Below are 26,617 nucleotides of genomic sequence, written 5' to 3' on the forward strand. Positions count from 1 at the left end.
GAACTAGTCTCCCACACAAAGCAAAGATACAGGGAAGGAAGGACTGGGAGAGAGAGAGAKATGATCTTTCAACAGCATCTCAAACTGATTCATCAGATTGTTTGGTTGGTGATGCTCATTACCCTCTKCTTTTAGACAGCTGATGAAAATTCTATGCAAAATGCAGTGACAGAAAGAACATAAACTATTGAGTCAGTATTCAGGGCMGCATTAAATCCACATAAATTTTTTCAGTGAGCTCACCATCACATGGCATTCTGCTCACCCACAGCAGCCCTGCACCAGAGGATTTCCYGACATGGTACCAATGCATGCTCAGCTGCTGGAGAGATGGGTGCTCCTGTCCTAACGCTAATCAGGAACAATACATCTTTGCAGAAATTACAGCCCTGCCACTGAGACTGTGTTATTTTAAGCCCTGTGCAGATCAATAGGATTTCCAATTACTTAACTAAAGTGATGGAGCAGGCAGGAAATTATTCATGTTTGATGTACTGTACTTGACCATTCTGATCAACCTGTCACTGTCCTGGTTTCAGCTGTGCTTTTCATTCAGTTCCTTCTCATCAGCAGTTACTGCCCATTAACTGATTTTGCACCCACTGGTATGAATAGTAGCATTTACACTCTYGTGGACAGAAGAAACAAAGATACAAGGTCACAGACATCTTCACAATCCATGCTCAAACCTCAGAAGAATCTTTCAATAGACATCAGGATATGGAAAGTACTCAAATTTCCTAGCAGAATGTAATTATACTCAGCAAAATGTTGAATCAGTAATGTGTTACTGCAAAATGGTTGTGTAAAGACCCATGATAATAACAACTCACAGGCTCTGAGGAACTATGTTATGCTAAGAACAACATTTCTAAATCCAAAAACCTTCAGGCACACATCAAACTGTTATATGAACAACAGAGAACACTTACCAAGATCCATTTACCTAGAGTTCATGTTATTCTCCAAACAGGAAAAGCATTTGTTTTAAAATATATTTTCCAACCTTTGCAAAATAGAGTATGAAAGTATAAAAAAGCCTCCCTCATGCCTCTTTCTGTTGACTAAAAATAAGTGCAGTTGTGTTTATGCCACATCAATATCTGTGAAATCAGCCCTAAACAGTTGTCAGTTTAATCAAATTGTCTTAATAGTTATCTATACTTTAATAGATATTATGGGTCAAACTCTGCCACTGTGCAACACTGATGAAAAAAAATAGAATGTGCTGACTTACATGGGGGCTGGGTTTCTCCAAGGTGTTCAGCCACAGTGACCTCCTCCTAGCTGAGCACAAATGAGATGCCAGCTCCCTCATGGCATTGATGATGGTGTTCAAAAGTAATTTACTATTTCAAGCTGGTAAGTTAACTTACACCCCTGCTTTTGTAGAGAGATGCTTTTTACATCCTACATACATCAGAAGCTTGCAGTGAACCAGTCACATTATTCTGCTTTTATATTGACTCTGTAGCACCATAAAATGCGTGCCAGAAACAGCAAACCCTGGTGCTAAAGATACCACTAAGAGAAAGGGGCTGAGAAGAGGCAGAATGTTTGCACAAATTCAAACTACCTACCTGAGCTGATTTAAAAGTGGCTAACATGTCTGGCCACTAGAAAAACACCAATGCTGCTTCCCTTCCCCTGAGACATTCACACTTAGCAGAGCAATTCTGAGCAAGATAAATTCCACTGCACAGGTATCTGTCCAGTTTCCAACTGGAGCACAGGCTTTAGACAGGACATTTTTCTTAATATAAGGGGAAGAGAGAAGACCAATGGAATAGGCTATCCTTGACAAGAGAAAGCATTATTATAGCCACAAAGTACAGTGTGTAGAAAGTAAAAATGAGGATAAGAATCAGGTTCAGAAGTCTGATGAAATCCTTTTTCACATTATTTTTTCTTGCTGTGATCACATGAAAATTTTTAAAATGGAAACACTGAACAAATGCCACTTTTTGTTATTTACATTGCAAGCCCACAATGGTGAATGACACCTCTAACCTTTCCATTTCTTATAGCTTCCCTGTATATAGCTGGATCAGTATTAATCTGGTAGTCCAAAGATTTCATCTTTGCTTCTTGCAAAACTCCAGAGGCCTGAGTTCACAAATATTATAAACAATTTGAGGAAACAAAATAACCAGGCATTAGAAAGGTTACCATCTGATAATGTTTTGTCAGAAGCAGATGGGATGACAACATTATATACGCTAAAGAGCAAGACAGGAGTTGTGAGTAAATTTATAGAGACTTAGTTAATTAAACCTTCTTTTTAATCCATCAATTGAAGCATATGAGTTCTTTGAATATACTATTGTTAGTTTGCCAAAACCTTGTATTAAATGCTCTTGATAAACTGATTGATTGTAAGTTGCCTTCTGAAACTATAAACAGRCTGAAATGCAGCACATCAGATTCAGATAATTTTGCTAGTTCCACAGCATCCACTCAGTGACAGCATGAATAGCATCACGACTCAAGTATCAAAACTGTAATTTATTTCTTCAGTATCTGCTCTCCACAAGCAATTTATGATTGTGCTCTGGCTTAGACAACATTCTGAGCAAAATGAGCTCAAGACAGTGTCAGAAGAGATTTATTATCTTCATAAAAAAAGTTATTTTATTATACTAGTCAGGCTATAAAGGTTTACAATCCAACAAGGGTAACTAAAACCATCACAAAACAATTGTGCTCAGAGTCCAGACAAGGTCTGGACAGCTGGGATTCATCTGGCTACCTGCATTCTTACTGTGTCAAGTAACGGAGCAGGATTCTTGCTTTAATTACTGCCAACATATTGCTCTGGCATAGCAGGGTGCTTCTAAGGGTAGGTTGGAGCTCTCTGTTTTACCAGTATATTCACAGGAATTGAAACAGGGTGACTGCTGGGGTCCACATGCTGWCTTCCCACACATTACACATGCTCCAAGGGCCAGTCAGGAGAAAACATGCCAGGAAAGAAAATCAGCATGAAAGATGACAACCCAACTTGGCTGCTTGTTAAGAGCTCCACAAACCCAGTCAATATCAGCTAAAGAACAAGGCTAGGAAAAAGAGAGGGTCAAAAAATCTTTGTAGCAGCTGCTACTTATGAGGGCTCTGCACTGCCCTATTTGCTCAGAGAAAAGCTGATTTCAGGATAAAAGAAAGGAAAGACAACAGTGCAAACTGGCAATACTATGTCACTATTTGGAAAGACAGTGTGTGCCTTCACAACCTGCCTATGTCCCACACCRGTGATGAAACAGGAGGAGCCATTCAGCCAGTCCTGCAGAGATGACAGCGAGTCAGGTAATAAGTAASCAGGATTCATTACAGTTCACCACGTGAACTCATTTTAACTCATGAAGAATCACGCCAGGCTCATCTGGTTCATGCAGACAAMTCATTGCCATGTAAAAGACAATCAGAAATCAGCCAGGAACCAGACTGCATGTACTCCTATGAATGAGCTTAAAAATGAAAGAATAGAAAGGAGCAAAGTTGTTTTTCTGAGGATTGGCCAACCCATGCTTATATAAGATACATTGGCACCAAAATCTCATTTAGCGGCCATACACTGCAATATACACTTGAAACAGCTTTAAATATTAAGAGGTAGAACTATTTTTTCCATTTTTTCCCCCCAGAATATTTTCAAACAGATAGAAATATCACAAATAGAAAAAATCCAGTTAAGATGTACCTACTGACACCAAACAAGACTATACCAACTAATCAAAGTAGTTGRCTGTCTGTCCTCACAGCTTTTCATGTGATACAATACTCTGGACACTGACAGTGCATAAAGAGATCAAGAACAGAAAGGCATAACACGGACTACCTGGATTATACCAAATCTGCCTAGAGGAGAATTTGGGGGACAGCGTACACAGAACATKACCTCTGCTCTCTATAATCTGCTTATGTCAGGCTTTCATTTGACTCTGCACCCTTAAGGCATTATTTTACMTTTCTCAGTGCATGTATGTAATATATGCATGCTGAGACATCACAGATCACATGAATGCCAAAGTTGTCTGCTTGTGACCTTTGACAGCASTACTTGTCAGCAACAGTTCGCTGAAACACAGTTTTTTACCTCCCAGACAACAGAACTCATTATAAAAGTTACCAAAAGAAGTGAAAAACTCAGGAAAACTGCATTCTAGTAATTAGTCAAAGCAACTTGAAAGAGCCTGAATTCACCTGGTTTGGCACCTTCACCTGGTAAATAAAAGCCCAGCTTCCCTGAGAGCCTGATGTAATTCCTTTACCCAGGCTGATTAGAGTCATCAAGGGCTCACATAATTTATAAAAATTTTTTTTGTTTGAGATTGCTTTCATTTTCCCAACAATCCTGTATCACCTGAGAAGGCATCGTGTTCCCCCTGATTCATGGAGAGTTGTGCTCTATGTTGTAATTTGCTAGAACAGTGATTATGTGCAAGAGGGAGAATTTCACAAGTAAAATGTCTTGTCAGTGAAAATAGCAGCTTTACTCCTACATTCACTTAGCAGCAGGAGGCAGAAAGTATCCTGGGGTTTTTGAATTATTGCTGAAATGAACTCCAGATGCCTGCAGAAAGACTGCTAAATATATATCTAATTGCCAGTTTCTTTTGTCTTAGTCCTGCTGTTAAACAACCTTCAAACAGCAGCATCTGATATATTCTGAATTCTTTGTTAGCACCTTTCTGCAAATTAAATGGCACTTGTGCAAAGCGGCAGCACAACAACACGCCAGTGCTTCGGAAGTGACGTCTCTGGAAGCCTGTCTTGGGCATTCATCTTCCTGTGTGGGGGAAGTTTTCTTATAATTTATAGTCTTCCTTTTACATTACATGCACATTGCTTTTATACCCCTCAGCTTTTATGCTAGAAAAATCTGCATATTTATGTAATATTAATCAGGCACCAAAATTTCATTGTTTTGAATTTCCAGCAAAGGAGAGCAAACTATGCTTCCTGGCCTGCTGCCACTCCAGTGAGTCATCTTTGCTGACACGCAAACTAATGGGGGTGAAGATTTAGAATTGCTGTTTCATAGAGGAAAAGGATTTAGGAGAGACAAGCTCATCCACCCCATGCTTCATCCCTGGTAACTCTGACTCCCACATGCRTTGCCTACAGTACAGCTGAGAACAATGAAACTGCCTCTGGGTGTATCTAAGGGTAACCATTAACATCAAGCCTTTGGTCTAGAAATAAAATGGTCTTTAAAAGTCAATGAACTGGACACAGTGTCCCACACGTGGCCTCCGCAGGGCTGAGGAGAAATGAAGGATCACCTTCCTCATCCTGCTGCCCACAGCCCTCCTGCTGCCCCCAGGATAGCAGCAGCCTTCCTTGCCACAAGGGCACAGCGCTGGCTCGTGCTCACCTTGGTGTCCCCTGGAACCCTCAGTGGCTCTGGTGCAGGGCTGCTTTCCTGATGGTCAGCCCCCCAAAAATACTGTGTGGGACTTCGCACTGCTTTTGCTGAACTTCTGGGGTTTCTTTTGGCTGTTTCTTTTGGAACCAGCCTGTCGAGGTTCCTTCCCTTTGGATGGCAGCACAGCCCTGTGGTCTATCAGCCATTCCTCACAGGTCGGAACACGAGCAAACTTCCCTCATCATCCAGTAATTATTGGATTTTGTAATTACAAGCCAGTAATTTCATCATAGAAGTTTATCAGGTTGGCCAAGTAAGATTCCCCCTTTGCAAACCCATCCAGCYCTCATCTGATTGAGCCTTCCCTGAAAAAAAGTCATGTACTGTAGTCTCCAGCAGCAGAAATGCACTGGTGAAATTGAGTCCTTCCTCCATTTCTCAATACAAAACAGAATGCAAGATAGRTGAAAGCCTATGAACAGGAATGCCACCGTTTTTCCTCTCTGAGAGCATGCAAGTAGAAAAACTAGTTTATCTAATTTACAGAAATTCAGTGAATGACCCAGTTGACTTCAAGAAAGGACTGAGGAAAAGAAGCAAAACTTTTTAAGGACACAGTAATTGCTCCTTGAAGGATATAAAAAAATGTTTTTAAACATGCAGTTTGTGTGTCAATTTTTATCATGTTTTGTCATGGTTGTTCACCAACTCAAAGCACAGTAGGGACCAGGCATTATGACATTATCTTTGGAGTCATCAAATGCTAAATGAGACTTCTAMGTCGTAGAGTTAAACAGAGCTGATGACACAGCTCCCTAAGGGCACCTTGGTCTTCCCCTGTCTGCATTAGCAAAACCTCAGAGATATCATTATAGAGGTTTTGAAAGGAAACTGTGGCAGCAAGGTTGACACTGGCATCTGTAAATCCTCTGCATATCTGAATAAGGAGCTCGGTGGTAATCTTTCTAAATAAASTCTGCAAAGGATACAATTTCTGGCATTCTTGGTGCATCCCAAGAATAAAACTGTCACTGTTATCTCCTGATGCAATGAAAGACCTCTCTTACTTTCCTAGAAATACAGATATCTGCTCTAATTCTATTTATAAGTAAGAAAGGATTGAGAACAGAAAAGAGCCAAGGTCAACACCTTCTCTCAGCCCTCCTCATAAATAAAGTGCACAGGTTACAGAAAAACTTCAACGCGTTTTTACAAGAAGTACATCTCCATGTGTTTCCTAATTAGTCATCTGCCCTCTGGATGGAGAAGATCCTAGCCAAAAAATCAAACATCTATGTTCAGTTTGTGTGCATACATGTCTGTGTACCTAGCACAGAGTATGTGCACATAAAAGCAGCTGACTGGGAAGACGAGAGATTACAGCAAGACTGTGTAACTACCTTATAGACATATGTGTTACACAGCTGCCCCAGGAACCCCAATTCAAAGGAGAGGTGCAAAAGGAGTAGCCTGCAGTACTGCAATCTGCATGGCAATAACATCCTTATACTAATTTCAGCAGGTCATACTTTACTTATTCCACTATGCTTTTCTTTAAGTAAAAAATGTTCATTAAATGAGCATTGAAAGCTATTGAGAATATCCTAGCTTTAAGCTTAGCCTCTCTTCTGTTGGTTTTTTTTTTTTTTTTTTTTTTAGTAACTAATATTTTCATTTTTCTCTTACTTCTTGCCAACACATCCAACCATCTGGCAGCTGAAGCTATGCTGTCTCCAACTTCAACCTTAAAACCAGCAGAAGCCATAGATGTTTCTCATGTAACAYACAGTAAACACAATGGCACTCTAGCAAACAGGCTATTTCAGCACCTGGTTATGTCTGAAACTCTCCCTGATGCTTTGGGAAACAGAGTAATGGCAATGAATCATTTTCAATTACAAGACAGTTATTTCCAAGCTTGTTTGGTGCTTAGCATTTGAGGAAAACGAAGTCCTTACTCACCAAAAAGGATATATGCCAAGCCTAGTGACAATGAAGACAACGGCAAATGTAAGGAACAGAAGGTCACTCAGTTTTTGACACTTGCAATAGTTTGCCATTTTGGCAGCCTGCAAAAGAAAAATATGCCTTTTTACTTCCACGAGTTCTCTTGTACTGTGTATAAGCTGTAAGAAGAACAAATMAAATTTTTATGAAATCGCCAATATTTTCACTGGACCATCTCACAGTGATGTTGGAACTCCTCTCCACCAAGCAGCTGGAAAATGTCTTCTTTGGAAAAAACCAAAACAACTCATACTGCATAAATCTAGAGTACTCATTTAATTTCTTTATTCCCCTCTCAACTCAATTTTTTGAGATTCTACAATTTCAGATTCACAAAAATTTTCTAAACCTTTTATTTAACCTCAATGTGTTTATGGTGTCCTTGTCCCCAGCCTTCTTATCTGCCTGTCTTTCACCTTTCCAGTATGCCCCCTGGCATTTTCATCTCCTTCCATATGTCCCATGCTCTCTGACCTTCTAGCGCCTGCTATATATAAACTTTGTCTCAATTCCTCCACTACACCCCATATCCTACATTATCCTAAAACATCTCCTCTTCCCTTTCTGCCTAAACAGAATAGTTTCCACCACAAGGATTATACCCCTCCCCTCAAGTCTTTTTCCAAGGCTCTCTTTTCAACTTTTTYTTTCTAACTTGTTGCCTGATGCTTATTTTTTCATGCTTCTCTCATTTGTCTTCATGCAGTCTTCTGACTCTTTCCCAGTGAAAGATTCACTAATTCAATACTCTTCTCTGAAACTGCTCATTAAAACACTGAATTTCCCTGAAGTTTCTTTGACCTTTTCTCCMTGAAGAAAATGGCATATAGGGAAGGAAGCTTGTTTTAAGATGTCTGTGCTGCTTCCAGAGTGCTAATGTGTGTAAGCAGTTAATTATTTTTAAATAACATCTGCTTCAATATAGGGACAGTCTTTCTTCGTCTTTCTCTCAAATGTATCCAGAGTCCAGTTGAGTCACTGGGAACCCTTTCAAAGCTGCTCTCTGAGGAGACCTGCATCCAGCTCCCATATTGAGAAGATACTTGTGCACATTTTCCAGAATGCTAASAGGGAGCAAAATTACCACGACTATGCATACAGAATAGTATTCTGAATGCAGGACTCAAATCAGAGAAACAGATAATATGTGTGCCAAAACCAAATATGCACTTTTGGATGTTACCCAATTTTTGCAATGTTCCCACTAAAAACCTGAACATGAAGAATATTCCTCACTAAAGAAACCAAGTTAGGAAGCTCACAGAACATGAGGACAGCCACCAGTGCTGCAAAGAAAATGTAACCCTTCTGAATAAGCCCTGTTTTCTAGAGAACACAAATGAATTTGCAAGCAGTTTGTACTCACAGCCTGGCTTGAAGAAAAAGAGAATGCTTGGGTGCCAACATGCAAAGTAGAAGCGTTACTAACTTCCTTAATTTTCAGAGGATGGAAAAYCCAGTCCAGGAATTCTGGATGTATTCCCATGGTGGCAGTCTAAAAAACTGGTTTCATAGTGCATGAAGCTGATGATTCTACAGCAACTTGCAGTAGAATCATGTCATTTCTCAAAAACAGTACAGCTATTGGGACATCAGTTCTCCAATAACAAATTATAATTTTACAAATCATAGTGATAAAGTAAGAGTACAAAAAAAGGGAAAAGTATGTTGTTGCTGGATKGAATTTGGCCATCCGAGACAATACAACACAATTTTCTGTGTTTGAAAACCATTACTACAGCTGAGTATAACACAGGTCYACATATTCCTGAAAATCCTACTATGGTTCTTCCACACTTCCCGATCCTTAAAACCTGTGGAAAAAATCTCACCTCCAGCATTCCCACCAATGCACACTACTTTTGAGAACAGAAAAAAATGGTGCTTTTCCACTGGAAATGTTTCATTATGAAATGGTAGATGAAAAGAGTCTAGTGGCCTCCAGAAACAGCTTTTTCTTTTTACAGATATATAATAGGCAACACAGGTCAGGTGCACAACTGACCCATCATGGCAAGCTATTTAACCAACTTCTTTTGCAGTTTGATAGTTTTTCTYCTCTGCACTGACTTTCCCCTCAGAAACATCAGCAGTGTGCAAGAGTCCATCTCCTCTCATATGACACCAGGGCTGTGACCCACTGTCCTAGCAGAATTTCCAGTTAAAACAGACTGAAAGAATTAACTAGAAAGACCACTTAAGTATGCGCCTCCTGAAAAAGCATATTTGCTGAATGTTTGCAACTTACATGAGAATACCAGCAATTCCTCTGTCTTAGTGAATGGACAGAGGGTAAGGTTTTAGCTAGCCTATTACAGCTRCTCTCCAGTGTTTTTATAGTTCCACAGACACTGGTCTGATCTARAATAAACATCTTTAAGAACTTCTTTCTGGTGGTCAGAAAAGAGGAATGAATAAAGTTTATGTAAAATCACAGCTATACACACTGCTAAAACAGAAAAATAAACTTGCAAAGATGTAATCATTTCTATCAGGAGAAATCCACATTATCTTTCGATTTCTTTCTCAAGCAGTATGTGCCTTCTAGATTTAAAAAAAAAATTAAAAATAAAACCATATTTACAGCACTACTGAATCAGAACAGTAGGATTTTGATTKTGCAATAGGTGACTCATGCACTGAGTCCATATTCTTGCATAACAGGATCCTTGCAGGTACTTGAATAAAAAAYAATTTCAGACAAAATAGTTAGTAACTTTGGAGGAAAGTTCACAGCCAGCCAAATACCAGCACGACCCAGGGTCGTGTAACTGATGAAAATAAASGATGACATCTCTAAATGGCCACCATGAAAGTTACAGATCATCTCATAAGAATTTCAATGATCCCTTCTTCTCGAAATCCAACTACTTAATGCTGTTACTGGGATCCAAAGGCATGGGAACCTGGAAAATCAGGTCAGCTCACTGACCATGCTCAAATAGTCACTAAATTGTCCAATACCCTCCACCCAGCAGAGCAGACACACCATGACACCTTGATTGTTTTGGACACAGGGTTATTACTCCATGWCAGAGGGTTAAGAGCTAGGTGACCCACTGTCACCACTTTCTAGATTTGGCAACTTTAGCTTTTGATTTTCCCAYGTTATATTTAAAATCTGTGTGTAGCCCTCCCAGGCATGCAATGGGTAACAGTCTCTGCTCTGTACAAGCAACTTGTCAAGGGATGAACCAGACTGAAATCAGAAATATGCACGGCTACAAGCACAGTATATCTAAGCAAGGAAACACACCATATTAATCACCATAACCATCTTGAACTGGCTTAGGAAATACTTACTGTGCATAGCAAAAAGATTCTACCTACTGACACAATGATGTATGAATTATCTCACCTCTAGGACAATATCAGACACATCATGGAGACATAAGATCAAGGTTCCCACTCGTGTCAAATTGGTTATGTATGAGCAGGTAATCAGGATGACTGCTACGATGTGATGTGTAAACATGATTCCAAAATCCTAGAGCAGAAAAAGCAGGGGAAAAAGAACAAAAACCAAAAAACAATTAAGCAAACACTAATATTCAGTACTCATACACAAAAATAGATGGATGTTTTTTAAATCCAGCAGTATGTTTWAGTTACAAGATGTATGTATAAGTGCATTATATGCCCTGCTCTATATTTCATTTAGACTGAACAAAATAATCACTGTATGTTAACTGAATGCAAAAATATTACTGAAATCTAGGCAATGACTATGCTTCTCAGTTGATAGTTATTTAACCTAAGTAAACACCTGAAGTTACTTTGAAAAGGCATATGTACACACAAATCAAATTCCACCATGCTTTTTACGCACCAAATCACATATGAATATAACGATATACATAACAAAGTGCCAAATAATGCACCATTCAGAAGAGAGAAAACAGCTACAAAGGAACACTAAACACATTTCTAGTGCACTAGGAAAACAGGCACCTGCCAAGGACAACTGAGAGAATTCCAGATGCAGGCTTTTATTTGTTTGTTTTTAATCAAGGTGCTTTGTCTTCACACTGTAACAGGGTCAGAAMGGTCTCCAAATGAGCTGGTGCATCTCCTAATTGGCTCCAATCCACTGCCTCCCAAATGATGCAAGCTTGCTGGTCTCCAGAGCAGGAACTCGCAGTTATTTAGCCAGAAAGTAACTGTTGCTATTGAAAAATCTGGGAGCAGTGAAGCTCACACAATATCACACTCACAGATACTCGTCAAGGGGCAGATAAAACAGAGGAAATGATCTGCCTGGACTAGGCTCCCAGACTGATTAACGAGAGAACAGGACCTGCAGAGATGAGACTCTTCTCAGCAAGGCACTGAGTCAGTCAAAAAGAAGTCTTGTTGGMATTTACTGAACTACCTGCACAGCTTTGAGAAAGTGATATAAAAACCCCTAGGAAAATAAYACAGGCAACATTTAACTGGGAAGTTTCTCCATGCACCACATGCAAAGTTTGTACCACAGCTCCCAGCAGACCTAGTGACTTCATGTAGAGCTGCCTGAAAGCTGAGAGAACCAGTCAAAAGGAGCAGYTCCTTCAGGCATCCTGCTCACCAAGTGTATTGGGAGCTGGAATCTGGCTTTCTGATGGAGTTGATGGGCCAGTCCTGCTGAGCCGTGGTAGTCTTCAGCTAAGTGGCCCACAGAGAGAAACTGAAACTGAGATCCTTTAGAGAGGCAGCACCTGGTTTGCAAAGGAACTGCAGGTACATGTGTTGGGCAGGAGGGCCCCAAGAAAAATGCTATGAGCTCCAACTAACACAGGGCAACTCTGGAAAAGCAGCAGCTGCAGCCCCTGACTGCACCATCTCTYCAGCACTGAGAAGAGTAACTGCACAGTGCTCCCACTCTTCTCTTTGGGAATGTAGCAGGCACCACTGCTTTTAAGGATGTGCACTGCCACTGCCTCTCACTACCCACACTTGCCTTCACTGCAGTGTACCCCTGGAGTCCATGGAAAAACCTGCAGCTTGGGCAGTCTCATTAACTCAAGAGGGACAGAACCTGCTCCCAGCCTATCACTTTAATGCTATCAGGTGCCACAAGATCCTGTTTCCTACTCCTCAGCAGGCACCACCAATATCGCCAACACAAAAGATCACCTTCCAAAATTGAGGAAGGGTAGGAGGGCAGGGAAAGGGAGAAAAGAGATAAAAAGACTAAAAGCAGAAACTAGTATGCCAGTTTATCTGACCTCCAGCAGCATGGAACACAATAAAATACATTCAGCAGTCATATCAAGTCATCATTTTAAATCCATTTTTGCCAAGTAGACAGAAGAAAAAGACAAAGGATGTTTCCCTTTCTGAGTGTCCTAAGGGAAACAAGGATATGGCATCTTAGTCATTTCAGTAACTAGAAACCCACACATGGAGAGCATTTCACAATAACAAAAACAGCAAAGCACCTACATTATTCCCTGAGATTAGAAGTAAGCACCTAGCATTCCCCTATGGCCATATTGCAGCCTAGCTCTTTACCACCTTCAGCTGCAAATACTATGGCACTGTTCYTAATTTTCCTTCCAAATGCAATTATGTTAGCACATGGGCAGTGAAAATAGGGCAAAAAGTCAAGCAGAAAATCTCCTCTATTTTCACAGCTGACACATTTGTGTTCTACAAATACAAGATTTCTAGTCCCTCTTGGATATTCTTCAAGGCATTTCTGACAATATGGATTATYCCTAAGCAATCCTAATGTTCTTGGGCAGCAGTCTTCTGCATTTTTGCATGAGTCTTCTTAAAGAAATGCTGTACGGGGAACTCCTTCTGTAATAATGTTTCTTAAAAGAGACAGTTACTTGACTCTGCCACCTCTGAAACAGAGAGGCTGGACTGACCTACAGAAAACTTGGAAAAAAAGTAGTAATGATATAAACAAGATTGCTTTGTTATTGGGCTTGCTTCTTTCCAGTTTATGATATTCCTTTAAGTCATTAATTAATACTATGCTCTGAAGATGCTGCCTGTTAGATTTTAGTTATACACAAGGCTAATGAACACAGATATGAATGGGACAAGTCCGCATAATGCCAAATGGCATTGTGTTCCCAGCTTACTCCAGAGCCTTTACCCATATACAGCAGAAAAGCTGCTGTACAGGAATGGGCTTTTTAACTTTTTTTTTTTGTTAATATATTTAAAATCATATGTTTGTTTGTGAAAGATGTATTTATATGCAGAAGATTTGTAGCCTGTAGTTGTAACTGCTGGAAGATGTCATGTGCCCATGAAAATCTGTGGTGAAGAACAGGAGAAAGAACCGATTCCAGACACYGTCAGTGGGAAGAACACAGGGCAGACAGCAGAGAAACCCCAYGGGTCTCAACTTGTAGACAAGCCTTCTGGAATTAAGGCTTCTCCCACCCACATTTGTTTAACATGCCACATTCTTTGACTGAASTGCCAAGAGGCTGTGGAGCATTAGTGCCACTGAAGGGCAAAACAACACCCTTGTAGCTCCTGTTGCACATCAGCAAGGAAARAGAAAGGTTTGCAAAACGTATGCAATCTAAATTGCTTCCACAGAAACAAAAGAAATCAATTCTGTGTCTCTACCAAGAAAAGTCTCTGAAGAAAGAGATCTAGTATCCAAATTAATCAAAATATAATGCKACTTTTCTAGAATCAAAATTCAGCATTGAAGAAAATTAGCAGCTACAGATAATTTTRTTATTGGAATGAGTAAACTGTCATTTAAAATAAATAAAGTAAAACACAGAAGCTCTAGTAATTGCCAAATGCTTGAAAATAAAAGGTGTGAATACTCAGAAAGGTCTCATTCATTTTCTACAAACTTGTTAAAACATTGAGTAGAAATTTTATACATTCCTTTACAAGTAATTGTCAAATATTTTTCTGTTAAACAATATTTCAGGTAGCCAGGAAGCATGTAAATAAGCCTCACTGCTTTCAAGGTTCATCAGGTGCCTGTGAAACATAACAAAATTCCCTCATCTTTTTTTTTCAGTGCTTTACAAACAGGCGTATGGGAAACCGGACAAAGATGATAAAACACCAATTCATACTAGGTTGCAGTCTTTGACAGTGAACACACTTAAGGGTAGAATATCATTACAGCAACACAGTAGATATTTATGAAGCTAACAACATGCCACTATAAAACTGCAGATGTTAATATACAGAGTTTGCTGRCTTAATGCCAAYAGTAGGAATGTGCTAAGGCYTAGTTTGCTCACACCTCCAGTCAGKCAAAGACAATCTGGTGGGATTTGTAACACCTAAATAAAGATAAGCAAKTATTTGAAAGTCAGAAAAAATGAAGGAGATAATTTTGGAAGTCATCAATTTGCTATCAKAGAAGAATAAAATGGAGATTAAAACCAGCAAGTACAATTTCTCTTGAGCTATAAGCAAATACAGCAAATAAAATTCTCTACAGCAAATAAAAGACCAGTGCTGGAGTCAGGCCAGTGCTGAGTGCTGCTGCTTTCARCAAGGACACACTGCACCTCTCCTTCAGAGAAACCCAACTACGTGAAAAAAAGCATTTGGCTGAATTCCTGTAATGCACAAGATTGCCTGGGCACTTCTGATCATCACAGAATACAACACAGCCGCTGCTTTGAATTCAAAGTATCTAAAGCAAAGACCAAGACTTAGATAAAAGTATTCCTTTCACTGTAACATGAAAACATCAACAGCTTTCTTGGGTTGAGAAATGGTCATCTGTTCCATACAAGCCAATTGTGAAATACTAATATAGCACCTGATATTAGCTGGCAAGTTTTCTGCTTCTTCCTGTTAAACAGATCCCTATTTCACATGGGCACCATTCCACACATTGCATATTGGGTGCATTACAAGGTTTMCACTTATTTTAAACTAAACCTTCTTTTGAAGGAGAACTACTATGGYGTTGCCAGACCTGGTGTCTCTGCCAAGCTTGTACCCCTTTTTGTCAACTACTATAATCTTCAGTACTAACRTTTTTCAACTCACTGGATTTCCTTGGCACCTTGCACTCAGGGARTTTTACTGTGTGACACCAGGGCACAGCTGCATTTCTCCAGTCTGACCTTCCTTCTTATAAATTTCGCGTACACTACAAAAGCACTGTCTCTGAACTCCAAACTGGAGACTGATCTAACAGGTTATAAATGTGGCATCTCCACTATTACCTGCAGGGTGCTGRTAATGAAAAGCTTTTAACTTGCTCTCCCTGCACTGCAGATATTGTGCTCCTGCTCTGCTGGACATTGCACRTTCTCAGACACAGCAGGTGCACAGGACACTGCTTGGATCCGCTGCTCTGGGTTCAAGTACTGCAGATCTGTGACCGGGGTGTTACTTGGCTCTCAGCGATCCACTTGCCCTCCTCCTATCCTATTTCCACAGCAGGTTGCTCTAAAGTTTTTCTAATAACAGGTACACGTCATTTATAAATAACTAAAAACCAGACTTGGCAACTGCAGCTTACTATGTTAGTCAATATTACTCATGATTTAAATTCATTTCCACTATCACACAGCTCCCCCGAGCACTGTTTATCTCTGGTTTTTGAAACAGTGACRTTATACTCTTTCAAGACCATCATTAACAAAATGTTTATCATCTACAGACAATGCAAGCAAGGGATTTATATGCTTCCATTACAAATTAGTTGCTTTAATTTGTAATTGGTCAATTGGTTGGTTTAATTTATAATTGGTTGTTATAATTGATCCTCCAATATGGATTTAAATTTTGTGRATGCTTTCTTCAGATTTCTACTTCTGGAATAATTTAGAAATCCAAATAGAGGAATAGAAACAGGYAGCTCTGGCATAGGACTCCCAGGAATACGCTTTGGTTTCAAATGGCAGAAAAGTTCATTCAGGTCATACTGAATCCTTCATTTACTCTTTTCAGAGTTATGCCCCTGCTAAAATTCTAATAAATTGGGATTTTTCCATTAGCATAGCCTACAATCATTTATTTAAATGACACCTGAAGGAGGCACATGAAGGTATYATAAAATCCTACCAAATCTTTAAAAAAATTAATTTTTAACATTAAAGCCCCTGCAAAAATAGGTCAATGAACTGTTATTATAGAATAATGGTTGTGCTGCTTGTTCTGCATGGACTAGGACTCTCTTTGGAGAAGAGAACTTGGAATATGGAAGAGGTTGCTACTGATTYTGGAAAAATGTTTCTATTTGGACAGTCTTTTTTTTTTTTTTCATTAATAGCCCTCTAACAGCAGCACTCAGCTACTTGAAATTTCCTAACTGTAGGGGTAAAATTAAAAATAATGTAACTTTTCAATATTAAGTGTATCCCTGGTTTTGCTATCCTGTTGTAGAAACAACTGAAAGCCCTCATAGATTGTATCTTACAAAGGGATACTGTGAATTTATGAGGCAATCTTGCTCTTTTATTGGTATTTCATCAKTTAAATCTTAGAAGAAACAGTACATTTATCAGATACTAACTGTTCCATTCCACTCAAGTATGAAAACAGAAGGGTTTTTTGGCTGCTGCTATTTGCCCTTCAATATTTGATTGCTTTAGGTTCTTCTTTCCATGTGCAGAAAAACCCCCACATTATAGTAAAAAGGAACAGAGTAAAGGCAATCACAGTTTCTCAGCGATTACTATCTGCCAGAGGTAAACACCAGAAAGGACTGTATTTCCAGTTCACTGCACGTGCAATACAGGTATTCCTCAAGCTAAGAATGATATGTTAAAGTTTAAAGCTTTTAGTRGTTTTAGTCTCATTGTTCTTACCTTTCTTTTGACGTCAATGAATTGAGAAAACAGTAAGGACCAGTAGAATGACAATTCAACTATGTAGTAATAATGAACATCAGGCATCAGTGGCTGAAAGATGGAGATGAGAAAAGGTTAATGGAGTCTCTAACTGTGCTCTATAGCAGACATGTTTAATCACAGGGGATTATTGAATTATACATAAGCATCCTATGTAAAAGAAAAACTGTCATGGTTGCCTCTTTCAAACCTTGATGGCTCTGGAAAAATGAAGCTCCCCAACCTACTCTCCTCTAATGTTTTAGTCCTCACGATACTGTAATACCAAAAATTATGATGTTGTCCATTAGGAATCCAGAGCAAATGACATTCCAAGTACTCCTAAGTCTGTTTTGAGAGTTTGATTGAAACATTTTGCTGTTATCCGTTTAAAGCATAGCAAAAAAAAGGTGCTAGAGCAGACTGGAAAAAAAGTAATGCTACAAAATAATCTCATCTGCTCATGATGAAAATGTGGCCTTTGAGCAGGGCTCTTTCTAATATAAATGCATACTTTTGAAGAATTTAATAATTTTCTGGGGATATATTAACTTTTGGAAAGAAGAAAATAAAGAAAAAAATTAACCAAGCATCTTGGCTGATACACAACATRGTTACAGAGATGTTTCAAAGTAAGAGACACTTTGCACTGGCAAAATTATGAACCCAATCAGGGTATGAGCTGCTTGACAAAAAGTATTTCAGTTATCCCTTTTATTCCCATTCCCATTTGCAGGCAAATTCTTTGCAGCTGAAAACCAGTCCTTGGACTCACAGAAAATGCTCTATGGGTGTTACTTTAATACAGACATATGCTTTATGAAAAATGTGTACACTTAAAATCCATCCTTTAAAGCCATTATTTGGGTCAATACAATCCTCTTCTGATTTAGAGAGATTGACAMTAGACCTTCAATTAGATGTAATTAAAAAAGGGAAAGAACTGTAACTATTATACTCATTATTGCAAGRGAACTCACTTAAGAAAATTTCTAGCAAAAAATGAAGATATCAGCTTTCTTAACAATAGCAATAGTATTTCTAAGCTCATATGTAGTGATAGTGTADGGCAGTTCTGAAGATGTCATGGATTCCCTCTTGGATAAATAGTGTGTTTAACTTAGTTCAAATGTTCAGTTTCAGTTCTCCATAGACTTAACCTCAAGAGGAGTGTCCTATGCTTATGGCTGTGCTGGCACCGAAATGATCCATTTGATTGGAATGAACTCCGGCTGGATTTCTGCAGTAAAATTGAGTATTTTACAAATACTCAAAAATTATTAATTTAATTTGTAAATTATTGCGTAATTTACAAATCATTTGTAGCAAACAAATGAAATTTTATCTAGTTATGRAAAAAACAAGAAAACAAATTGAAAACTCAGTACTGAGTCCTGATTAGCACCCAGTAGACATTTTYATCTTCAAGACAATGATTTTCACAATGACTTTAATTTGACTGTTTGCTTATGTTGGACCCTCACCATTAGAATGATATTAGATACAGTAATTTTAGCTCCCACATTCTGAAAGTTGCAAATGACCTTGTTCTTCTGATAAGTCTGGTAAATGTATGTTCTTCAATCAGTAAGATTCATGGTCTTCTTTTTTTTAAGTCAAGCTCTTATTGCACGTAATGACACAAAAATAGTAGGAAACGGGGCTGAGGCAGCAGTGACTGCAGCCATATTAATTTAAGAAATAATTGTATGTAAAATTTCTGAGGGATTAAGTTTCAACACTTCCCAATTCAATTTCTGCTGCTGCTTCCCTAATGTCGTTCRGTTCACCCTCCAGTCTCTGGGTGGAATTTAAGTCATTTTTTCTTCTGAGGCTACATGACCAAATTCCTTCAAACTTTCTCAGATTGAGATTTCTAAGGAACTATCTCCATTGAACKACTTCCAACGACACACAACCTGCAAGAAAACCAGCTCTGTTCAGCCTGTCAAGCACTGTTCACTGCCACAGGCATTCATGTGTTTTTTGGACAATATTCTTCATACTTTCCAGTCTGGCAACTACTTTTTTCCTCCTTTCCCTGCTCTTTACGGGAGGAAAAGAAAAAAAAAAAAGAAAATATGCCCTAGACTGGTTAAATTCCTTAAACTGCAAACTTTTCTCTGGAGCTTTTGCAATTCAATGTGTGAAATTTGGGTGTGACAGCTATGTTCATCTTTCCCATCATGAACTCAAGCAAGATGGGAAGTATCTAGCAATGTTCTGAAATGCTGAGTAGCCCATTCACACAAACATACTGGCACAAAGCTCTGCCATAATAAAAACAGAGCTCTGCAGAAGTGCCATRCTTGTTTTCACACAGCACTGTAATTTTTACCTGATTTGGATACCCGCTCCAGCACTGCCTGGTATTCCAGAGCCAGGGTGTCTGAAAGAGAGAAAAAACAAAACARAGGTCTGTACACACCACTTTGTGCAATGTTAAGTGTGCATCTTTAATACAAATGAAGGACAAAAATGTAAATATAGCTTACAATTTGCATTTTTTGATAGAGGCTATGAAAACTGAATAGAACAAGGAGACTTCTCAGCCTCACAGCATGAATTAGAACAACTTGCCCGTTTTTCTTTGGTACCCCATGATACCACTTTTGGTAGAGTATTCTTTGGTGCTCACTTTTGCAAGAGTACAGACTGAATGYAACTTGGGCTTGGATGGTGAGAGCTCACGCTACCTTCTAAATAGCACAAGAAATTTTGACCTCAGGCTACTTAAATATTTTAAAGAAGGTTCCATGCACGTGCCATTCTATATAAGCATTCTTCCATAGAGAATCCATCCTTCATCCCTACCACATTAGCTGGAAACTGCAAATCATACCTTTTGCTTTCCTGGCTGAAGACTTGACCATCCAGAAGTGTTAGATTTTGCTATCACATGGAAATACTCTCATATCTTACAGCAACACAGAAGACGCCAGAGACAAATTTATTGCAGCATGTATCTGTATCCACAGACTCTTGCATTGCAAAAAGGTGGGCAAACTAAATGACTTGGAGAGATTAAGCTCTGTTATGCTTCCTGTTTCTTTGCTGCTTTCATGAGATTTATGTGACTATTTCAATGCCACAAGAGAGCCTTTTAAATCTTTTACTGTAAGCAGGTTGYTTCTTTCAGAGTTCTTTAGTTTTTACCTCCTTTTCTGAGCAGCTAAGTGAATTTGAGACAGAAAATACCACATGGGCAAKGTCTTCTACAGAACATACTCAACCATAAAGCATTTCCACACTGCGTAGGAAGAACATGACCAAATCAACAGAGAGCAAGTAGTAGCAATTCCTGTTCTGTGAATTTCAGAGTTGCATGTCTTGAAAATCACAGCTGCATCTCAGGTTCTGGCAGCATCTGGACCTTGTCTACTCTACAAGCAACCACCCTAGGACATCTCACTGGAAACATGAAAGAAAACGGTGGATTCAAGATCTTCATGCAGCTCATTTACGTAACGTCATCTCCTCTACGTTCGAGTATAAAGAGGACAGAGCATCATTAGTAAACCTCCCGGATGAAGGCAGCGCTCACAGCATACGCTTACAGCATTCARTGCTTCCCCCTAGACCAGTTTTTCAAATAAATCTTCACTGCACAAGAGAAGGAATGTTCCTGTTTTCACCAAGAGGTGGAGCAGCTCAGCTCAGGCAAACCATAATAACAAACCTATCCAAAATTCAACGGATGAGCATCAAAGCAAGAAGGTGGGCTCTACGCAAAAGGTTAAAGCCCCAGGCCGAGAATCAGGGTAGCTAGGAAGGATAGATACATTAATAAAAGACAGGACAAGTCCTACTCTGAATTAKAGCCCAATTCCCAACTGTTACTCAACTTCTATTTGTGATTTGTCTTACAGAAGGTCGCATAGCCTTTGCTGGTCAACAGTGATGCGACATGATTATTAAAGGCTCTTCCTATATTTTTGAATATGCCCTTTAATGAAAAAGAAGATAAAATAAAATTTGCACACCCATATCCCCAGTGCTCCTGAAAYGGCAAAGAATAATTCCTACAGTAACCTGAGAGGTATATCAATGTTTGAAGTAACAGACCTAGAGTTTCTAATATGCCTCTCACAAGGATGCTGTAAGAATGATTCAAGTTCATCCAAACTTCTCCTTCCCTCTGTTAGAAATAATTTATTCATGGAAGCAATTAATTGGGTAATACCAATTAATTGGGTAATATCAATTAATTGGCAAATATCTCCACAGTATTTACTGTGCTATACAAATTTTCCTGATTTCATGCAGTAAAAGAAGTCTTTGGAAACAGCCACAGCCCCTTTGCAAGACAATATGCAGAACCTAAAATACTTCTTGTCTGACAGCTGCCTAAATTAGATCCATACAAATATTCTAGGATAATTCATAGTTTTAGCCAGGTTTGAAAAGCTGTAACTGTCTTTCATACATTCAACAAGAGGTAAGAGACACTTCCTACCCAATTATTTTCCTGTCTAAAATGCAGGTCCTAGCAAAAAATGCATATTTATTCTCTTAGAAATATTATGACATATTAAGGCTTCTTCATAGAGATATCTGCTGCAGGAGCTACAGATACAGAGGTTTATGTGCAATTAAAATGGTGATTGCTAAATAAAATAAGCCTCACTGGAGGAGCCTACAACCACAAAGCCCTAAAGGGTATCAGAAGCTGACAAATAATGTAATGTGTGCACTAAGCCTCAAAGACCAATGCATTGCAGAACACATGCCTCTTCTGAGTGAGATAAGGCTCAGAAAGCCATGCTGCCATCTCAGAAAAAACGCTTCTGAGTAGYTGTTTGGAAGTCTAATGGATCCTATGTGGGCAGCACCGGTTAAAATTTCAGGGCTCCTACACCACCTTCTTAGCCCTCTTTCCTCCCCCGTCTCCCTTCCCCTTGACTTGCCTTGGCATCCCTGAGTTGGCTCTTCAGAGCTTTAGAAGCGAGCACTTGGGTTACACTTGTCCTGGAGCATTTTAGGGAAGAAGTGGAGGAAGAGCTTGGTTTAAGCACAGCCTTCCCCTCTGATGTCCACGATGAGACCCAGACACATTAGTGACAGGTGGATTAATCATAAAGTACCTAAGACCGACATCCCAGGGCTCAAGTGAGTCCTGTGTGTGCTCAWAGGACACRTCTGCAAACTCCCTCACAAGTTCACTGTGAAGCAAAGCACAGCTCTTCCTGAAAAGTCCCATGATGGCTCAGAAGAAAAGGTCAGTGACTTGGCTCCACAACAGATGCTTTTTGATGAACATAAAAGCATGCTTCTGTTTTTACTGCCTGCTGAATACCCAAATTTTCATCTTACTTGTTATTCTTGGTATATAATCTCTGAGAAAGGGAGGGACATGGGGGGACTGGAGAAGAGAGGAAATGCAAAATACCAAAAAGGCCCCTCTTAAACTGGAAACAATACTGAATTGTGCCAGACACAAAGCACCAGCCCTACAATGCTGACACCCTGCCTTACAGAACATAAAGGAGTTCAGATGGAAACTGTACYACATTTTGGAGCAGTGCCAAATAAATGCAGTATCAATGACAGAGTAGGTAAACAGCTGCTCAGTCTGTTGAGATTTACCATATTAAGGAAMAAATCACATTAATTCCCTTACAGGAGTATCTGCTAAAACCTCCATCAAACCTATCCAACTCTGATTCAATAGAGTAATTTTAAAGAATTCTTTCAGAAAAAAAAAACTTCTCTTGAGACAAGGGAATGACTGAGGATTTTGGAAAAAAACACGCCACCAAAAAACCTCTCCCAAATTACCTGTGATGTTCGCATGCTAAGCAAGAAGCCTTGGGTTGCTTTGTATCCACTGCCGCTTCACTYAACTCTAGAGAAAGCACTAATTGGCCCCTGGCTTTCAGAAAGCACAAAGAAGTAAAAATCTCCAGGTCTTGTTCAAATACTGCTAGTATCTAGTATGTGAAAGGTCAGTTTTGATAGTAAATGGAGGTGGGAAAGAAAGCAGTACAATAAAAAACTTTTCATTTGCGAGTACCACATAAAGCTGTTATGCACCTGATTTACAACTGATCAAGTGGGCATGTTGTAACTCCCAGAGGGGTTCCTACTAAATTCTCAGCTAAGTAGGGAAAATCTTCTSACTTTTCCATCAAATAAGGAAATATAATCTGCCTGCTGTTTTTATCCRAATCTAGCAYSTAAAACTGTACAACATAACCAGCACAATACAGAACATTTACTATATACATGTTCACTACTCYGAAAATTCYGAAGGYCAMGATTTTTATCTGGCTTGGTTAATGMGTTTGAATATGATTTTATCATATGATCATTTGTTATGACAGTTACAAGCAATATGAAGTGGAACRSAAATCAGCACTATTAATTACAGTCAAGATAATATATACTTTTAGGAAATCTCTACCAATCCCATCTTTTTGGGGCTGATACAAGCAAAGATGTCAGAGATGTCTCATGGCATTCATACCTACATTCATCAAGTTAGAGCAGGTTCTTGCTTTTCATAGGAACAGCGGTAAAAGTAAGGCCCGAAGATTTCCTCCTCATTAGCATTTACCTAACCACAGAATGCTGTATGCAATTTGCTCTTAGCCCTGAGCAAACATTCACAGTGTGACACACACGGACAATGYGTGACACAGCCATACTCCATTCCTCAATGGCAGCTCCCAGCACAGGCAGAACAGCGGCTGCTGCTCACAGGGGCAGACACCTCGCTGTGTCCTGAGCTTTACACCTCATCTACYCAAAACTGCAACAGGAACAGCAGGGGAGGAGACTACGAGCTTTCTGTTCACTGCGRAACACAGTAACATTTAACGCTTTTCACATGCTTTCAATTACCCAGGAACTGCAAATGATAGGCTTTTMATCAACAGCACCTTTCCTAACATTAGCAGAAGGACAATTATTCATAATTAACAGTTGTTTTGGGGTGTTGGGTTGTAGTTTTTTTGGTTAGGCTTTTTTGTTGCTTGGTTTTGCACATTTCTATTTGCTTAAATTAAATAGTGTCTCAATGTTCATTTCCCCCCAGTTACGACTGGGATTATAGCATTTTTTTTATTTTTCAGTGTATTAGTAAACATTCCTCTTGCACATCATTTGGTTGAACAAGCACTTGCTCAGAGGTGAATTAAATTGCTTGATTTATTTTTTTTTTCTGCAACACCTGATCCTCTTGGCATGGTATGCTGAATGGCTGCTGACATTAGAAATAACATTAGATTAATGGGCAGCACGAAAAGTGCTCTTCCTTAGTTTGCCCTGACAGGGGCTCTATGTTCTGTTGTTAAAATTATTCCACACATGGATGGTAAACGCAAAAGATTTTTCAATAAATTAGTGTCTTAGATACAAATTCCACAATAATCTTGGGCTTCCTACCCATCTTCTTCCTCGGCAAAATGAGGATCAACATAACTGTAGACTAGTGCAGCCTTTCATTCTTAAGGAGCATRTATGTCCATGAAAGTATTTGCTTCCACAAATACAAATGTACATGTACAAATGAATTTATTCTTTTTYCTTCTAACTAAAGAAAAACTCCTTGGTATTAATTGTCGTAAAATAAACCACCATTCTGTAAGTTACGGAAAGAGACCTTTTTTCCGCACAAGTATCAATATTTTTCAGCTTATTTCTCTCCAGCAGAAAGAAAATGAAACTCTTCCTCATTTTTCTTGATTTTCAGAAAATTTTAAAGGAACAACCAGAATGTTTGAATCAGCTTTTAAAAGTTTCTATCATCTTCCACTAAATTTGCCTGGCCTCCAAGTACTTCAGACTTATGATGTCTTGGAAATTCTCTGACTTCCTAAAGATATGTACTTTTTCTTATTTTCCTCTGAAAAATTGCCTTGGATACAGCATCACCCCTTGTCACTGTTGAATTTGTTTTGCAATTACTTAAGAATTTCTCATACCAAAGTTTTGCTGATTTAAAAAATACATCAGACAGTTTCCAGTCTCTACTGGCCACGCAGGGCAAGCTCTGAGGGCTCAACCTTAGCAGCGAATGATGGCAAGAGTACAGGCTGAACTGTGGAATAAACTGACACTCTGCAAGTGATCTACACATCAGAATTCTGTATGCTTCCCTCCATCCACAGAATCACTGAGTTCTGACAAAACAGTGCTGGGAACAAAGAGAACTCAGCAAAACAACAAAATCCATGGCTACTATTTTGCATCAATTTCTTTCTGTTCTTCCTTTCAGTGACTGTTAATTTGGTTTGGGATGCAGTTGCTTCTCACACCAGGAATAGCATTTTCATAAATCTTTCACAGATCCAAGGAGTCATTCGCATTTCTTGGCATAGCAAACTACAGAAGAGAAGACAATATGACACATTGTCGATGAACCTCCTGAGGTTCTYTTTTCACATACTGTGACTAAGCAAGCTGTTCTTAGTTTCTGCAGAACTGGTTTTTTTTTGTTCTCTAGAGGCTAGTGCTTGATGTCTGTAGAAAAAATGTTTTTGGGGAAAAATGCTTCWGCAATGAACAGTGCTCAGTCTTTCCCCTCAGCACACTGCACTGCTGATTTCCAAACATAATTCAAAATTACACTTCTACTAATGAGAAACCATAAAACATGGAAGAATTTATAAAGGCCAAGATTAATCGCAACCACTGGAAGATGCGCTTGACATTCAAGTGCAAGTATATGTGTGCCCCAAAAAAAAACTTTGAGAAAAAATATTAATTCAAGTTTTGATGTATTTACATAAAATGGTGTCTGGAAAGGCAGAGTGAGCTCCACACACACATCCACTTTTCTCTTTAAAAATATTATGCACAGAGATCTGGCGCTTATGTCTTGTGTTGCTAAAAGTTTAATTTCAACTTACAACTTACATGAAAAATGAAGCTGGCAAAAAGAACTGTTAATTAGAATCTGGAAGAGTTCTAATATTGATTAAGACAATGCACTGAGTAGAAAAAAAAGAACACTACAGCCAGAGAAATTGGTGACTTTGGCCTCTCCTCCCCCTGCTCTACCAGACTGYCACCAGTCCCCTTACCAAGCCCAGCCATCAAAATATTTGCTCTCTTTTGTTTACCTTCTTCCCCTAACACTTCCTCTGCTAGTTGTTTTGTAGTAAACAAACTTCTAAAAACTTTTGCCTTCATGTGCAATGGCAACATTATCAACAACTGTTTGGTCATGAGCAAGCTGAGCAGCTTGTGGTGCTACTACATTTTAGAGCAGCTGAAGGYCTGTACAAATATTGCAGGAGCTAGGCTCAAGTTCCCAGCAACACTATTCCATGTATTCTGTAGTTCCTCAATCTGCACTGTAAGAAGAGTGCATTAAAAATGGTGRACACGTTCATCCAAGCACTCCAGATGCCTGACAACCCTCTGATGAAGCAAAGCAGCTGTACTCCCGTTAGTCTTATTGCTGCCTTCTATTTTTGATCACAATGCCAGACCACATCAATTAGCCCATGCATCTACAAGGATATTTATGGAT

The 26,617-nt window shown here is 39.1% G+C and overlaps 1 protein-coding gene across 1 annotated transcript in view; it reads right to left on the reverse strand.

Annotated features, from left to right (window-relative positions):
* CERS6 (ceramide synthase 6) overlaps nt 1–26,617 on the reverse strand; it is a 97,151-nt gene that overhangs the window by 14,237 nt on the left and 56,297 nt on the right. The window contains exons 5-8 of the mRNA XM_057371718.1: nt 19,478–19,528; nt 17,119–17,211; nt 10,731–10,859; nt 7,328–7,434 (exon numbers count right to left, since the gene is read on the reverse strand). Coding sequence (XP_057227701.1) covers nt 7,328–7,434; nt 10,731–10,859; nt 17,119–17,211; nt 19,478–19,528 — 380 coding nt within the window. The remainder of the gene's footprint in view (nt 1–7,327; nt 7,435–10,730; nt 10,860–17,118; nt 17,212–19,477; nt 19,529–26,617) is intronic.

This window comes from Malurus melanocephalus, unplaced genomic scaffold (genome assembly GCF_030028575.1).
Source record: "Malurus melanocephalus ecotype Western Australia unplaced genomic scaffold, MMel_1.1 scaffold_155, whole genome shotgun sequence".
Classification (NCBI taxonomy): Eukaryota; Metazoa; Chordata; class Aves; order Passeriformes; family Maluridae; genus Malurus; species Malurus melanocephalus.